This window comes from Culicoides brevitarsis, chromosome 1 (genome assembly GCF_036172545.1).
Source record: "Culicoides brevitarsis isolate CSIRO-B50_1 chromosome 1, AGI_CSIRO_Cbre_v1, whole genome shotgun sequence".
In the NCBI taxonomy this organism is placed as follows: Eukaryota; Metazoa; Arthropoda; class Insecta; order Diptera; family Ceratopogonidae; genus Culicoides; species Culicoides brevitarsis.
The window spans coordinates 34,206,624-34,224,476 of NC_087085.1; the positions used below are offsets into that span (position 1 = coordinate 34,206,624).

Below are 17,853 nucleotides of genomic sequence, written 5' to 3' on the forward strand. Positions count from 1 at the left end.
ATTTTTTATGCTCTTTTTATGAAAAAAATTGACCTTTCATAGGTCTTTTTGAGAAAAAAAAACTAAAAATATGAATTAATTTTTTTTTCATTTTTAGTCGAATTTCAACTCAAAAATCATGAAGTCCTTCAATTAATTAAAAATCCATTAAATTTCTGTATCAACTGTTCTTTTTATTGGTATTTCTGTAACTTAATTTATTTTATTTTTTTTTTTTAATATTGTATTACAATAATTGTTTTTTACTGTTTAAAGCATTCACACTGCTTATTTTTTATTTTTCTTTTTTGTATTAATTTTTTAACATTATTTGTCTTGTTGTACATATTTTGTCCAAAAAGTATTTCAAAACCCCTTTTACAAAAAACCCAAAAAGTCCCTCATCTGAAGAAAGTTTCAAAAACTTTTTTGTGTACATTTTATGTGACACCAACAATTTTTTTTTTCTTTTTAACATCTAATCCAGCTTTGTGTTTCATCTTAAATCGAGAGAGATATAGCGCGAAAAATATAATAAAATATTAAATAATAAATTACACAGAAGGAAAAAGTTTTTTAACAACTACTTGCAAAGCTAAATAAAATAAAATTATTCGTTAAACTAAATAACGTATAGAAAATTAAAGAGGATAGCGTACATGTATATTCGAATTATGGTGCTACTTAGATCTAAAATATTTTTTTTTTTACATATTTTTATTTTTTTTTTTATGATAGATACTGACGCGTTTGAGCTACTTTTGACGACTTTTTTGTACAAAAATCGAACTCACTTCTTCTTCTATCACAAAGATAAAGTTTTATTTTCTGTTATTTGGCATATTTTTATTTTTTTCTTCAGAGTAGTTTTGATGATGAAATATTGAATTCTAATTTTTTTAATAAATATTTTCTTTTTAACAAGTCTTTCAACAGTTCGTGTAAAATTTCGGTTGAGTTCTCAAAATTTGATAGCTGTTTTCATTCCTTTTGTAGTTTTTAGGTATTTAGTATACGTAAATTCATAACTAATGATAAAATAATATAAGAGTGGTGACTAAAACGTAAAAGAGTTTAGTAAGTAAAATTTAGTGGAATTTTAATCTGAATCTGAATCGTAGTTCGATGCTGCATTTCCCGATATACAGGCACGTTTCGTTGGCGGCGGTTGATCGCATGCCTCATTCGAGTCTTCGTTCGAGTGATTCGGGCTGGCGGGCGGGCTCAGCGCAAGGCGCAACTTGTCCTTCGATTCGTTCCAAATGGTTGAGAGTCTGTCACGACCAAAAAGTAGCAGGAACTAAAAAATTTTTTTATTATTTTTTATGTGAAAAAATAGAAAAAAAGTAGGTCACTTACAGTTTTGATGAAATCGTTTGATTTCTCCTCCCATTTGCTAATGATGTCACCTTTCACTTTCTTGCCGCGATCTTTAAACTCATCCAATTTATTTTGCAGCCGGAATTTCTTCTCCTTCAGGAATGAAACGTTCAGTTCCTTTGCTGTATAGCCACGGGCGAGATTGCGTCTCACGTAGATATCGTAATCTTTGACGATGCGAGCGACAATGTCGGAAGTTGAGACACCTAAAATTAAAATTTTTAAAATTTTTTTGAAAAAAATGATTTTTTTTACTCATTTACCTTCTGTTCGTTCTGTTGCAACAAACATTCCACGTCGCTTGAGCGGCGCATAGATGTCCTCGCTGTCATCCGATCCGTATGGCAACTCGTCGTGCGCCACAAAGTCAATTTTGTGCTTTTCAATAAAGTCGTCTGTGATGTTCCACGGCGCATCTTTCACCACTTCATCGACATACCGACAATGCTTGATCGCTTCGTAGCGTTCGCTATCGTTCATGACGGTGCGGCCCTTTTTGCTGTGCGTCAACTCGTCGCTGCACACACCCACGATCAGGTACACATTGGGAAATACATTTTTGGCTTGCATCAGTTGGCGAGCGTGTCCTTGATGGAACAAATCGTAGATCCCATCGGCATAGACACGAATTCGACGCGGCGCTGTGCCGTTGCGCGCCATGCTGTAGGTGATCTTTTGTGTGTAATCGCATTGATCGCGCTCCAAAATGGCATCGGTTTCGTGTGAAAACGGAGCCGGCTTGCAAATTGTCTGAAAAAAACGAAAAAATTTCATTAAAAATCGATCAAAAAAGAGAAAATATTTGACTAAAGCTTGAAAATTATCGAAAACAACTGATACTGATGAATAAATGAAGAGGTGCTACAACTAAAAAAAATGTCGAAAAACCAAAAAGTAATCTACAAAATCATAAGACATGCTCGAAAAATCGTGCAAAAATCTCCGAAAGCACAAAATGCCTTCAAAAATCTCTTTCAAAGGCATTTTGTTGCCCCGAAATTACTTCTAAAAAAAATTCAGAAGCCAAAAACTAACCAAAAATCCAACAAAAATTCCAGCAAAGACATTTTTACATTACTTACAACCGAAATGTTGGCAAGATCGTTCGTGATTTGATCCGATGCCTGTTCATGAAGACTTATTTCGTGCATTTCTTCGCTATCTTCGTTGATATCCTCATTCTAACGAAGGCATTAAAAATTGAAAAAAAAAATTTTTACAAAACTTGAAAAAAATAAGTTTAAAGAAAAACGATCGATAATGACTTGTATTTTTTTAATCGGTCAAGTCAAGAGTTTTATGACCTGCCCTTCTTTTGAAATACAAAAAAATCAGTTCAAGAACGAGAATTCTAAAAATTACTTGATAAACGTTTGGTTCGTCTTGAAACGTGAATTCTAATCATTAAAAAAATTATCACGCATGAAATATTAATCGAAATTTTTCGATCGACCGGTTTTTTTATTCTCCATTTTATGAAATTATTTTTAATTTGCATAACGAGCATTACCCGTTGTTGGCATTTTGCATAAATTTCTACTATAATTACGTTATGGCGATTCGATTTTCGAGACATTGAACTTATTTTTGGTTCAAAATGCGGTTTGTGAAGGTGTAAAATCTTTTCTTTGATTGAATTAAGTTTGAACGTGAATGAACTTTCTTCGTCTGTAATTAAATTTTCGAACAAATTCCATTTAAAAATGCCGTGAATCACAAATTTATTGGAATTTATGCAAAAATTAACGCAATTTTACGTGATTCTCCTTGACTTTTTTGCATTTGATTTATTTTTTTCGCATATTTTACATAAAAAAAAATAATACTAAAACCAGGCGTTTCCATCATAAAAAAACGCAATTTCACCTCAATACCAACCAAAAATTCAATATTTAAAAAGGGAAAATTGATTGACATGCCACCGATTTGATAATTCAACCGCAACTGCCTGTTTCAAGCCCACTTAACAGTGTCATATTACACATGTTGCTGAACCGCCTCTCACCCCTGCATAGTCCAGAGTGTTGAAACAATTGATAATAAATGAAATGAAATGTTGATTTTTTACAAATGCTTAGCAACTGCGATGGCACTTCAGGGAATAATCGATTTTTTTTAGTGAAAACTCAGTGTCATCACACAAAAAAAGTGAAATTTGTCGGGGAAGACGTAAAAGTTGCATCGTTGCATAATTTATAAGAAAATTTATCGTACGAGGGTAATTGAGTGAAGTGAAGGAACAACAAAAGGAACAGACAAGAAGAGAACAATGTGAGTAATTAGCATCTTTTTTCATGGAAAAACGATACGGTAATGAAAAGGTTTTAATTATAGATGATGAACAATGTCACTCACTCACTCAGGCAGGTTGAAGAGTTCTTTGTTCTAATTTTAGGTTTCGTTTGAAGTGGCGTGATGCGTTTTTAGATAATATTTTTTTTTATTAAGAGATGGAATTTTGACCTTTAATGAGATTTTTTTAGAGGATTTATTACAAAAATAAAAATTTTAAATCGTAATTTTAAGATTTAAATGGAAAAAATTTTTTTCAGATTTCATTAAAAATTTAAAAATTAACAATTTAATATTTTTACGATCTCAAAATTATAAATTATTTCGAATTTTTCAACATATTAAAAGAAAATAATTTTATTTTTGAGGATTAATTTTCACTTTTGAACGTAAAAGCTCAGAAATTTATGTTTTAAAAAAAATTCTGAGTAACATTGTATCCCTAAAATATTTAAAAAATAATAAAAAAATTTTTCTTAATATTTTAGAATTTCTATTAATTTAGAAAAAATTCTAAAATTAAAATTTTAATTTTTTTTTGATTTTTAATCATTTTTTATGCTCAAAAAAAAATTTTAGTAAGATTTTTAATTTTTTTTACGTAAATTTTTTAAAATCTTTTTTTTAACTTCAACGAAAAATCTAAAACTTTTTTTTTATTTCTGGAAACTTCCTTTAATAAACTCTTATTACGTAAATAGTCGACAAAAAATTAATTTTTAATGAATTTTTCTCATAATTTTCCTCACGCAATTATTTCACGAATTTTCGAATTTTTCCATCCATTTGGTTCTAATTTCATCAATTTATTATTAATTTTTCAATTTTAAATCAAAACTTTAACTCATAAAAAATATCGTGAGTTCATCAAATTTTCCAATGAATTTTTCAGAACACTCAATATTTATTTTTAACCTTATTTTTTTTTCGTAACAAAGTAACTATTTGTAATCCAAAAATATCGTAAATATTGAATTATTCATTGAAAAATAGTTATTTTGAACCAACTTCAATTGAAATAAAAAAAAATAAGGACACCAAAAATGCTTCGATGCATTTGTGTGATTAAAGAGGTCATGTTTACTTCACATAAATATTTAATTACGGAAATGGTCTTCTTTAATTTTTCATTTTTTTATGACTTGAACACAAAATTCGAAAAAACAAATCGGAATTAAAGGAAATTTACTCGCGACCTTTGAAAGAACATCAGCTGATAGTCTCGTTGATTCGAGATTACGAGACAGCGACGACAACTTTCAATTAACTTCACTCTCGTTCATTTATTTATCAGCATATATTACGGCGAATGACACGTTTCTAGTCGGTAAGTACATGAAATAAAATAAATAAGCAGCTTACATCGACAATTTGAATTTCTTTCCTGACTTGGGCATTCGGTATCGCGGGCACGACAAAATTTGGTGTTGGAGGCATTTTTGTTGACTTTTTTTTTTGCACACGTAAAACTCGTTGTTGCAGAAATGTTGCTTTCACTCAATTTCTCTTAATTTTTTTTATTTCGTTTTGTTATGATTTTTAAGATTTTTTTCTTATTTTTGCATGAAAATTTTTTTAAAACTTTCTAAAATTTTTTTCTTTTTCAAAAAATTCACAATAAAAAGAACTTTTTGTCACTTCTTAGCTAATGATCGAACATTAGCCGAGGCACGTCTTGCCGCAACGAGTGGAATGTTAATACTACGGCAAAAATCCGACCACTCTCGAGCGACACGACAACCGAATCGGGCACAACAATGTTGTGTTATGTTATGTCGAACACGTTGTCGGTTCCGTTGTTATCGTGCACGTCAAATATATGTATGTTTCCGTTATTCATGTGTGTGTCGGAGGCACTCTCAGGTAATCAATTGGCTGCAAAAAACGACGATAATGATGGTGCAATTGATTTTGGAGATTAAGACGTGGCGCCGACAGTAAATGACTTAGACTCATTGCACTTCAGAATTCATTTTAATTGAATTTTTTCCATTTTTTCAGGTTTTGACGTAATTCTGATGTTCTGGAAGAAGGCCAACTATTTTTGGATTTGTCACAGATTGCGTTTTGATGTCTGTGTGTGATTTCACGGTCATAGTATGAATCTCCGGTGATTTGAAGAGCGAAGATGAAACGAAGGAAACAAGAAGTTTGACGTCATTCAGCGATTTGTGGATTTTTTTGAGTGTGAGTAAAGTTCATTCATGTGATAAAAGCGCTTTTTAATGCAAAAAATTAGCATTTTGACCTTTTTGAAGATAATTTTGAGTTATTTTTAGAATAATGAAGGTCATTGTCATTGAAAAATTGCTCACAATTATCAAAAAAAAATTTTTTTTTTGAAAAAAATAACGAAAATTTTAAAGGAAATAAGGAAAATCCTCGAATGATGAACTTTTCATCAAAAAAGAACAAATTTTTGGCTCAAAAATCATTCCATCCGACAGATTTTTTTTTTTAATTTTACTATTTTTTGTACTAAAATGTAATTTTTTAAAATTTTAAGTAATTTTGATGCAATTTTTAAGTCACTTTAAGAAGTAACTGAATGTTTTTTAAAGAAATTTTCGATTTTTTGACGAAAATCCTTCTCAAAAGTCAAATTTTAGCTCGAAATCTTTTTCTAATTTAAAAAAATTTACATAAAAACTAAAATTTCTCTCGTAAATCTCATTAAAATTCTTGAAATTGTTGCTATTCGTACACTACGTGCCTCGACGTGTTAAACAAATTCACGTGTGTTAACTTGTTAAATAATTTCGCCTCGCATGAAAAATATCTCGAGAAAATAACTTCTTTTTAACTCATTTTCGCCAAAGCGACTTTTTAATACATTTTAAAGTTCGTTATCACTTTCAGTTCATTAATTATTTCAGCTCCCAACAAGGTCAAATATCAGGCCATGCGACAAAAATAAAATTTATTGAAAACAACAGCAAATCAATGAATGAAACGTGTATTTAAAATTTTTCAGATAATTTTTTTTCTTGTGTATTTTTTATGACATTCACCAGATAAGACACTGTTTAATAACAATTATTAATTATTTTTAGAAAGAACGAGTTTCATAACATTGAACGTCATATCGAACGAGTGTCTGGTTGACAATTTTGGCAAAAAAAACCAATGATCGGCTGATAAAAAAATTTCTTATCAGGTGAGTAATCTATTGAAATATTTAGGAAAAAAGGGCTTGTCATCTTTAAAAAATATAATCGCAAAATGATAAAATCCCAGATTACTCACTAATTGCTTATTAAATGTTTCGCAATCGTCAACAAGGAGCTTAAAAGATAAACTTAATCTCGATTGATGAGACATGCTGTTAGCCGACGTTGCGTTTTGTGGATGATTCCAACGAACGTAAATAAAGTGGTTCGATTTTGTTTACATTTTTTATATTTTTATAAGACGTAGTTGGAAGAAAAATGCAGAGATCAACAAAAAAAAAATGGAAATCGCTGCCAAAAATAGTAATCGATAGGAAAGAATTTTAATTTGTTACAAAGTTTTCGTTGTAAGAGCATTTTAGTTTAAAAAGTGATACTTTTTGTCAAGGGAATTTGAAGAATGTTGTTTGACTATTAATAAAAATTCTTTGAATTTATGCTAAGGTCGCTAATGCATATTTTTATCACGTGAAAAATTACGTTCTTTGGATGAATTTTATGCAATTGTGATTTCTTTAAAATTTTTTTTTTATAATTTTTAGTAAGATTTTTCATTAAATTAATAAAATTGCTGGATTTTTATTCAAAATTGACCTCGAAATGGTTTTTTTAGATCTATAACTTCAAAAAATTTAAAGTTTATTAATATTTTTTTAAATAAAAGATAAGTTAAACGATCAATTTGTGAAAAAATTGACATTATCGTTAAAGCTGAATCAATAAAAACATTCATACTGTGCGAAAAATTCACAATTTGTCTTCATTTAATACAAAAAATCCAAAATTTCGAAGTAATTTTAATTAAATTAATTTTAAAAAATTAAATTCTACAATTTTTTTACTTTTTAAAAACTGATTTGCAAATTTTTATATGAAATTTTAGTAAAATACGTAAAATAAATTTAAAATTCATTCATTTTTCGGTTGTTACCAGTTCAAAAAACTACAAAACTTGCAAAATTTGCATGAAATGTTGCACTTTTTAACATTTCCGGTTGACAAATACTCAATTTCATTGACGTTAAGAAAGTTCCAGACACTTTTAAGGTTACAAAATTTAAATTTTTTACTATTCGAAGTTTCCTCATAGCTCATTTTTTTCATCTTAGTCAAAATTAGTGTCAAGGTTGCAAAAAAAATGTCATAAAAATTTATTTGATTGATCATTTGAACGTGAAAGGATCCATATTTAGGTCTATATTGTATTTCAAAATTCACTATAATTTTTTTTTTACTAAAAGCCGAGTACATTTGCACTCAATAAATGCTTGCTTGACACAATCTACTGCCCATCATTCTGTTTGTATTTCATAATAAAATCATAACAAAGCAGAAATGTGATATTTTATTAACGGTTTTAATGGAAATTTCACAGAACACAAACGAAAGTACATCGTGTCATGTCATTTCACGTCACGCCTTCGCAGGAAATAAACTTTATCTCGTTGCTTTTGCCACAATTAATGACATTGAGCTTAATGAGGACCCCTTATCTTTATGGACCTTTCTTAATTTTCATCGTTTCTGATTACAACATTGTTATTATTCAATATTTTTCGGAATTTAAACTGCGATCGCATAACTCATTACAGCTAATTCGCTGAAAATTGCTTGTTTTTTAAACATTTTACGGCATTTACAGACATTTCTATTTCAAAAAATGGACTTTGGACCCGATCATGCTATGCATACGTAATAAAAATTATGACGAAATTTCCTCTTCTACGCGATTCTCGTGGCGAAACAGCTGTTCTCGGAAGTGTTTTGCGTCGAAAATTTCGTTGTAAGCACTTACCACAGGCGGACTGTATTCGACGCCGCTGCACGATGCCTCGCCATTCAAATAGCCATTCGGCTCGTCTTCCGTCAAACTGTGTCCGTTTAACAGGGAGTCGCTGTTGTTGCTGCTGTCCTCGTGATTCTGAAGCTGCAGTTCCGATTGTGCTTCCACATCATCACTTCGCGGGCGTTTGCGTGACATCAGCATGGCTTATTTTTTGTTGTTGTCTACTTTGTTAAATATTTTTCTTCTTTTTAAAGTGTAATCACTTATTTTTTTTATTTTTTGTGTTATTTACTGGCTCGCTATGCGATAACAACAATAAATATAACAGAAAAAATCTAAATAACAACGCGGTATGTACACGATGAAGTGAAGGCGGCTACTGAAAATACAAAAAAAAATAGTTGAGAATTTAATAGAATGTGTGGAAAAACGGAGAGAGAGAGAAAAAGTAACTCAGTCATAATAAATGATAGTAATTCAGCATGAACGACCGGCGCGATGGAGCGATAAGTGTGCAAAATTTATTAGGAATCACGTCGTCGCGGCTTTGTTATTAAATATCACTTTGAGGAGAAGGTAAATTTTGATTGTTTGTGCGATAAAACTAATTGCTGTGGCGCAAAAATACTTGATCAAATGATGCGCGCGAAAAAAAGGTTATTTTTAATCGAGGCTCGGTCATTCAAAGTCGAGTTAAAAGGTGAATGATTGTTAATTATGTCGTAAATTAACTATACAACATTATTTTTCTTGTGATTTTCAACATTTTTTGTTAAATTTTTTTTTATTTTGATTTTTTTAATGAATTTGTCTTGAAGTTTTTAATTTTTTAATCAAAAAAATTAATTTTTGGTACAAGTTGAGCTTCATTTAGTTCAAAAAATTTAATTTTCTGGCAACAAATTTGCGAAACTGAAGAAAATTAATAATAAAATTGATGAAAAAGTTTCATTTATGTTAAAAAGTAACACAATGTATGGCTTTGTTGATTAATTTTGTGTGTCGGAAGTGAATTCAAAGAGTCATTGTTAGCAAAAATTACTTTTTTTATCGATTACTATGTGATTTTTTGGAGTAAAAAAGGTCAAATAAGTCAAAAAATAAATTTGTTCTCTTCTTTGAACTTCTGAATGAACAATTTTTGTATAAATTAATCATTTTTTAAATAAATTTATGAAATTTTCGAGTCATTTAACAATTTTTCTTATGAAATGTCAAAATTTTTTCATCATTTTAAATAATTTTTGCTCAATAAATATATTTTCTGAGCTCTTAAATATCAATTTCTGACTAACTTTTATAATTTTTCAAATGGTTGTTAATAAAATTTTTACAACAACATGTGATTTTCAGTTCAATTTTGAGCCCTTGAGGTCTTTTGAAAGTAAATTGCTTTCAAAATCATACAAATTTCATTAAAAAACATTCAAATTTGTTCAAAAATTTCCATTCTCTATGAGATTATTCACTTTTGATCTTCCATTCACCTTTGAAATTTGCTATCAAAGACACTCCCAATCGAATTTCGTCTTAAAATTCGGTTTTTGTCTATTTTTTACAGCAACATCATCATTAATCTAGCCTCTCAGTCATAATATTCTGAATAAATAACGCTTACGTTATTGTATTTAATAGCTCTCATTTGATAACCAGACTTGACCGTGAATATTTAAATATACACGAGAATCGTTCTAAAATTAACAACGCGACGCGACGAGAAACTGTTTTGATCTGACTCGATTTGCGACGGAGAAATAACGAAATAGCGACGTTAATTCCACTTTTCATGGAGTCAAATGACGAAACAAACTTTAATTAATGCCCATTTTCTAATCTCGTCGTGCCCGATAAGACGACGCTAAATATCTAGGCGTAATTATTTACACGTGAGTCATCCGTTAAGTGGATCATCAACTTGAATCTCGGTCAAGTGATGCTTTGGAGATACTCAATGACTCACTAATTGACTGGAAATTTAGCTGCAACGATGTGCGTGAAACAGCTGATTAGTCGTTTGGGTCGTGAGGAATGTCACGAATGCACAACAAACACAGTTATTTGCCCGAATGATCGTTATTTACCGGAATTGCATACAAAACACGGGAACGAGCATGCGTGTATGTGCGCCAATTGTTCTACAAATCTACACGATACACGTCTACATGTCGAAAATCAGGCGATATGTTCCAAACTGCATCGTAATTCGTTCACACACATGTTCGATCGAGTACTTTGGTCGCAAAATGACGATGTTGCAAAACAAAATAAACAAACAATCGACTCGAAGTCATCATTTTTTCGCATGAAATCACTTTTCATCTCGAATCCGGCTTCATTGCCCGCTCTTTCTCCGCTTGTTCTTGCCTCGCAAAGGTGAATGAAATATTCATCGATGCGAATAGGAACCACGTAACACACAAAACTCCCCGAAAAAACGAAGAAAAAGTCTCTTTTCGTGAATTACGTAAGCCATTTTTCGGACAAATTGAAAGTGAATTTCCGTGTTCCTGCATTCTCTGTCATGCTAAGTGCCTCTCGTTCGTCTAGAATGCGGATATTGCTATCAAAATCACATATCGTTGTGTCGTTTTGCACTCGATTTGTCATTGATTTAACTTTTTTTTCGTGGGTTGAACGGTAGAGTCACAGATTTTTGTGTTTTTAACAAATTTTTTGCACTACAGCGACGCGTTTTCGATGCTTACCTGATTTGTCGACACCAACGCGGGATTTTTCACTGATTTTTTGCTATATTTGCACCTGAATTTCCATGGAAATTTATTAAAATACAGAAATTCGAGCAGCGAATCACCAAAGAGGTAAGTAACTTTGGATTTTGAACTTAGGTCCACATCCTGTTTGGAGCCACCAAAGCGGAAGTGCGGTAAGAATTGGAACTAATTTTGGGTCGGCTGAAATTGATAAGCCACCAGATGGCGCTGCAGGCACCAGGTCCACATCCTGTTTGGAGCCACCAAAGCGGAAGTGTGACGGGAAATGGAAGTATTTCCGTCTTTAGAAATCCAAAGTTACTAACCTCTTTTGTGATTTGCTGCTCGAATTTCTGAATTTTCATAAATTTTCAAGGTTTTTCGGGGATTTCAGCGTATTTAATTGCTTTAAAAGGCAACTTCACAACTCCAAGATGTTCCGGAAGCCAAAGAAACAGATATCTCGTCGGGTTTTCAGCGGAAATTCGGATGATGAGGCCGAAACGGAGAAAATGGTTGTCGATCCGATACCCGAGCCGCCCGTAATTTCGCTGCCGAAGAAGAAGGTCAGCTCAAAAAGTGGCGAAAAAGACAAAAAATCGTCGGCAAAACTGACACTGCTGAGTTTCGGAGACGACGAAGGTACTTTTGAGCATTTTTTCTTGATTTTTTTCCATGCAAAACACGCGCATTTTATGGCATTTTCTGTTTTCCTTGCCCGCTAATCATTGATTTTCTTACAGCAAAGAAGAGAAGCGTATGTATAAACCATAAAAAAAAATTATCAAAATCTTTGACACAAATAACTCGAAACTACTTTTGTAGCGGTGTTCAGCGCCCTAACTTTAATGGCTTTTTGTATGATTTCTCTATTCTATGTTTCTCGTTTTTCGTAGAGGAGGAAGGCGGCGGCGACGTATTTCAAGTTAAAAAATCATCTCACAGCAAAAAAGTTATGAAAATGCTGGATCGTGAGCGTCGCAAAAAGAAAAAGGAGCAAGAGTCTGCACAAAAAATGCCAGACAAAAACGCTAAAAACGCTAGCGGGGTAAATCCGGAAACGGATGATAATCGCACAGCGATCATTAAAAATGAAAAATCTAATAAAATTCAAACCGAAATACGAACCGATGAATTTGTGGTAAGGTTATTATTATTCAATTTTCCTTTTTTCAATCAAAAAACTTCAAAAAAAAAAAAAAAAAAAACTTTTTAAACATGTAGCATGTGCAAAATTGCACCGCAATTTTTAAACCACAGCTTTGAGTGTGTTCCTTAAGCATAGAGACATGCCTTGGATCGAGCTTGGAATCTAAAACACGCTCTCAAGCCACTTTATATGAACCATAACTGCGCGTGTTTTTTCTCACTTCACAGTTTTTTCTTATAATTTGATCAATTTCCCAATCTTGCAACAACAAAAGACCTCCCTTTCTCATTAAAAACCAAAATTCCAAAATATTTTTAACTTTTTCTAACATTTTTTTCGTTTTTTCTTTCCTTTCCTTTAAAAAATTAACAGCTTGTCGTTAAAAACTCGCAACCAGATATCGTTCTGAATGGCAGAGCAGCATTATGCGCCGGCAAAAATGACATGTCAAGCGAAGAGGAGGACGAAAATCCCGACGATAAGAGTCATTCCTTCAGTAAACCCGACAAATTCAAGCTCGTACTCGACAGCGGAGGGATTCCAGATGCTGCGATGATCCATGCGGCACGAAAACGTCGTCAAAAGGCACGTGAATTGGGAGAATTTGTACCGTTAGAGGAAAATAATCGCGAAGAAGAACCGGTGAAAAAGGGAAAACGTCTCGTGCATGAAGGAGAAAACGAGGGATCTGACGAGGATGACGAACGTGTCGATATGACGGCAATTAGTGGCTTGAAAGATCTCGAGGAACGACGTGAAAAATTCTATCAAGCACAACAATGCAAGTGAAAATCGATTTTTTCTCAGAAAATTATTTTTTTCTAATTTTTTATGTTAATTTTTTTAGATGCCACTGACGATTCTGATCCCGAAATGCACGAATGGGAGAATCAACAGATCCGAAAAGGCGTCACTGGAGCACAATTGCAATCTGTACAGCAAGAATCCATGTTCGGGAACTACATTCAAGGGTCATTTGCGAATTCCTTCAACAATTATGCGAAATTTGAGGAGGAACAACAAAAGCCGGCAAAGAAATTGACAACGGGAGAACTGTTGAAACAAGCTTATGAGAATTCGAGTGGCGTTGCAAGACCCAAATATGCGGATTCGACGAATAAACAGTCAAAAATGGCTCCGAAAACGCCCCAAGAGCTGCTGGAGAAGATGAGGGAAAAGTTCGAAAGTACTCGGATCACGTATCGAAACCATTTTACGGATATCGATCACATTTCCAACGAAATTGCGTCCCTCAAACTCGAATTAATCGAAGCGAAAGAGGGAGGTCCTCGTGCCGCCGAAAAATATCGCTTTTATCAGGAGGAAAAATGTTACATGGCTGACTTGATCGAGTGTTTAGACGAAAAATTGCCGCAAATTTCATCATTGGAAGACACGGCGCTCATGGCTTTCGCGAAATATTCGAACAATTTAATCGAAAGACGACGCCAAGATGTACGGGATCAAGCAAAGGACATGGCAGAGGCATCAAAACCGGCAAATCTCAAACAAAAACCCGATCAAGAGGATCAAGCGAGGATACGGAGAGCTGCTGAACGTGAGGGACGTCGAACACGTCGTCGCAGAGACCGAGAAAAAAATAATGTGAACGATATGCATCAAGAAGGCATGTCGAGTGACGACGAAGTAAACGATCAGGAACGAAAACATCACGAAGATATACTTGCGAGTGTGCGACATGATGCGGCAACGTTAATGGATGATGCCGCCGATGAGTTTGCGCAAATCCATGGAGTTCTTGGAAAATTTGAAATTTGGAAGGAACGATATCCCGATGCCTATAACGAGGCCTACATCCATTTGTGCATCCCGAAAATTGTTGCTCCGCTGATAAAATTGAAACTCGTACTGTGGAATCCGCTTGCCGATGGATGTGAGGATTTTGAAAAGTCTGGATGGTACGAGGATTGCATGAGATACGCGATTTTGGGGAATGAAACGGAAGAAAGTTTGTATGAAGATCGTGATTCAGCGCTTGTGCCAACATTAATTGAGAAAATAATCATCCCGAAAGTGAATGACTACGTTGAACGCGTTTGGGATCCAATGTCGACGACACAAACCTTCCGTCTGGTGCAACTAATGAGCAAATTAGGCAGAGATTATCCATCAATAAGGCCCAAATCGAAGTCTTTACGAACACTTTTCCAATCGTTACTCGACAAAATTAAACTTTCCATCGAAAATGACGTTTTTATTCCAATTTTTCCCAAACAGTAAGTAAATTTTTTTGGATTTTTGAAAATTTTCTCATCAAAAATTTCATTTTAGAATCCAAGAAGGCAAATCATCATTCTTCCAACGTCAATTCCATGGAGGTCTCAAGTTATTCCGCAACATTTTGAGTTGGCAAGGCATTATCGCAGACGAACCTTTGAAACAATTGGCCATTTTGAGTCTTCTCAATCGTTATTTGCTGCTTGGAATGAGAGTAAGTTCAAAAAAAATTTAAAATTTCAACAAATTTTGATAATTTTTTGTTCATTTTTAGAGCTCGTCAGTCGTTGATGCAGTTAGCAAGGCACACACAATCCTCTATACTTTGCCGCGCGTTTGGTTGGCGCAAGATTCGCCCATTCTAGTCAGTTTGGAGATGTTTATAGCACTTCTGAGGCACATTAACACACAATTGGATCACGCAAATCCGATGCATATTCAAGCCATTGAGAATCTGAGGAACATTATGAAGAGTCTTCATGTTTACGAATAGAAATGTGATACTCTTTTGTGAGAAATTCCGTCAATTTCTATCATTTTCCTTAGCTTTCGTTTGGTAGAATTTTCAATTTTGTAGGATTTCTTGTAAAAAATTATTAAAAAGTAATAAAAAAGTTAAAATTAAAACGAAATTTATTGGCTGGGACTTCAAAATGCCTCGAAATACCCACAAAATTTACAATTTCGGTTTGTCAGTTTCAGTCTTGACGCTTCCTGTGATGCTAATAGCTTCAATTTCGACCGCAGCTCCCAATGGCAACTTCGATACGGCATAACAAGTTCTTGCTGGATAGCCTTCCGTGAATACTGAACGAAAAATTTACATTTTAAAGGTACATTCCAATTATTTCCGTCAATATTTGCACGGTTTGATGGACAATTGACGTGTTAATTGCTCACCTTTCGCATATTCCTCATTGACAGCTTTGTAGTCGTCCATGTTGCTCAAAAGAATTGTTGCCTTCACGACACGATCAAGTCCTGAAAGACACGAAAATTCATCAACCTTGAAATTTTTTGTTGTTTATATGCGACGATGGAGAGGCACGTTTGTTATGTAATGCTCTTATCTCCGAAATTATCGCCGAATTTTTGCTTTTTAATCACACACATACCGGAATCCGCTGCCTCCAAGATGTTTTTCAAGTTCTCAAGTGCCTTCTTTGTTTGAGCAGCTGCTCCGCCATCCACGAGTTTCATGTTCTCATCCATACCCAAGCATCCGGAGCAATAAACCGTACGATCGACCACAACCGCTTGACTAAAAATTTAATTATTTTTTATTATTTTAACCCAATTCCGATTGATTACAATTAAAAATTTGCTACTTACTTGTAAGCGGCGACCGGTTTTGGTCCTAAAACGAATTCAAACGAAAAAATAAAGATCATAAAACTTTCTTCTCATTTAGAATTCTACAAAAAATTTCATACCTGCTGCACTTGAGATGATTTTTCGAATCAAAGTCGACATTTTCAGTGAAAAATTATTTTAATTAATGGAAGAGGAACGTCTGCTTCGTTAGACTCGGAATGACTGTCGCTGCTATCGTTAACTAGATCGTTATTTGCTTATTATTATTTATTATCACATACTAAAAAAATCAAGAAGACATATAAGTCGTTGGTTGGCATGCATCGGTGTGTGTGATTTGTTTGTGTTTTCTTTTATCAACGAAATTCGTCAAAAAAAATATCAAATTCACGAACGTCGGATAATATGTTGATTCTGCGGAGACGTCGTTACGTTACACAAACACGCGCATTTTTTCTAATTGTTGATTTTTACTTATGATGTTGATGATTATTATTATGATCATGCTCAGAAGCTGTGATTTTGAACTTTCTGCTCTATAAATCCCGAAAGAATGATCGTGATTTTTGGAGAAAATACTAAAAAAAAATAATAAATAAAGGAAAGTTAATTAGTTGAGCAGCATCTTCGTCGTTGTTTGATGATGGAGCCCTGAACAATTTTTTTAAAGTTTAAGTTTTTCAGTAATTTTGAAAATTTTTTTTTAAATTTTTAAGGCCGCTTCAAACTTTTTCTATGTTTTTGTCCCATGCCCCATATCAAAAATCGAAAATCCAATAGGGCGAAATAAAAATAAAAAGTTAAAAATTTCATCAAAATTGACCAGTTTTTGGTCTTTTTATATCTTTTTCAAGAAATTTTCAAAAAAATTTAAAATATTTTTTTTTCTAGAATTTTTGTATGGAAAAACAAAATTTAAAATGAAATTTCTTCTCTAAAAATATTTAAAAAAAATATTTTTCAAAATTTTTTGACAGTTTTTTTATGAATTTTTTTTTTTTTTGTTTAAATTTTGAACTTGAAATACTCTGAGATTAATGTCAAATTTTCAAATCTAATTAAAATTTAAGAGATAAATTAATTGAAAATATAAATAAAAAAAATTAAATAAAATTTAAATTAAAAATAAAAAAGTAAGTTTCACTTTTTTTAGTAATTTTTAGAAAATGGTTGAAGAAGCAAGATTTATTATAAAATGGCTTTGATATCGTTTTCACAAAAAAAAAACTAGATCAAAGGAATTTTTTTCAGTTTATATTTTTTAGCAGTTTTAAGCCATAAAATTGTTAAAAATGTTAAATAAGAACCTTTCTGTTCAGATTTTATCCAAGACATCAATTAAATTTTAATTTCTTTGAAAAATCGCTTTTAGTACCTAAAAATTTAATTTTCTGAAAATGAAAAAAATATAAAAAAAAAATAAAACTGAACTTAATTTTAATTTGATATTAATCTTACTATTTTTCTGTCTCTCCTAACGTCTTTTTCTTCAATAACGTTACATCTTTTAATATTTTTACTTCAAATTTTATTGTTTTATTGTACATTACTATCTATTACAATAAACAATACTTAACGAGCTTACCTCAACAAATTCGCCTGTAATCAATATTGATAAGCGACTTTCTTTTCGAGCAAAAATAATTTGGCATTGAAGATAATAGGCAAGTTATTTTATTGTCAAAAATTTCTAAAAAAAAAAAATGAAATTTTAGGAAATTCCATTTTTTTTTATTTTTACTTCAATTATTTATTTATTTAATTTTTTTAAAACAACAAAAAAAAATCAACCGGATAAAATTTAAATGTCTCGATCCTTTTTTATCCGAAACA

At 32.3% G+C, this 17,853-nt stretch overlaps 3 protein-coding genes across 6 annotated transcripts; 1 reads left to right on the forward strand and 2 right to left on the reverse strand.

The window, feature by feature from the left end:
* Nucleotides 1-159: 159 nt before the first annotated feature.
* LOC134831598 (choline-phosphate cytidylyltransferase B-like) lies at nt 160-11,426 on the reverse strand. 4 transcript variants are annotated; one of them, XM_063845385.1, is made up of 6 exons: nt 11,313-11,426; nt 8,617-8,983; nt 2,442-2,540; nt 1,623-2,109; nt 1,339-1,565; nt 160-1,279 (listed from the first exon to the last, which is right to left on the reverse strand). In XM_063845385.1, the coding sequence occupies exons 2-6, from the start codon at nt 8,806-8,808 to the stop codon at nt 1,079-1,081; spliced, it is 1,206 nt and encodes a 401-aa protein (XP_063701455.1). In that variant the 5' UTR covers nt 8,809-8,983; nt 11,313-11,426; the 3' UTR covers nt 160-1,078. The 4 variants fall into 4 exon arrangements, with proteins under 4 accessions (XP_063701455.1, XP_063701446.1, XP_063701463.1 ...); XM_063845376.1 differs by having other exon boundaries at nt 8,617-8,986; nt 11,313-11,413; XM_063845393.1 differs by lacking the exon at nt 2,442-2,540 and having other exon boundaries at nt 8,617-8,986; nt 11,313-11,413.
* A 240-nt stretch (nt 11,427-11,666) lies between these two features.
* Nucleotides 11,667-15,317, forward strand: LOC134838558 (PAX3- and PAX7-binding protein 1). Its single transcript, XM_063854105.1, is given in 5 exon segments — nt 11,667-11,960; nt 12,215-12,459; nt 12,841-14,705; nt 14,761-14,920; nt 14,981-15,317. Coding segments are annotated over 5 exon segments (2,697 nt in total). The 5' UTR covers nt 11,667-11,752; the 3' UTR covers nt 15,200-15,317.
* A 4-nt stretch (nt 15,318-15,321) lies between these two features.
* LOC134838559 (rutC family protein UK114) lies at nt 15,322-16,270 on the reverse strand. Its single transcript, XM_063854106.1, has 5 exons — nt 16,140-16,270; nt 16,039-16,063; nt 15,822-15,967; nt 15,607-15,687; nt 15,322-15,513 (listed from the first exon to the last, which is right to left on the reverse strand). The coding sequence occupies exons 1-5, from the start codon at nt 16,177-16,179 to the stop codon at nt 15,383-15,385; spliced, it is 423 nt and encodes a 140-aa protein (XP_063710176.1). The 5' UTR covers nt 16,180-16,270; the 3' UTR covers nt 15,322-15,382.
* Nucleotides 16,271-17,853: the final 1,583 nt, after the last annotated feature.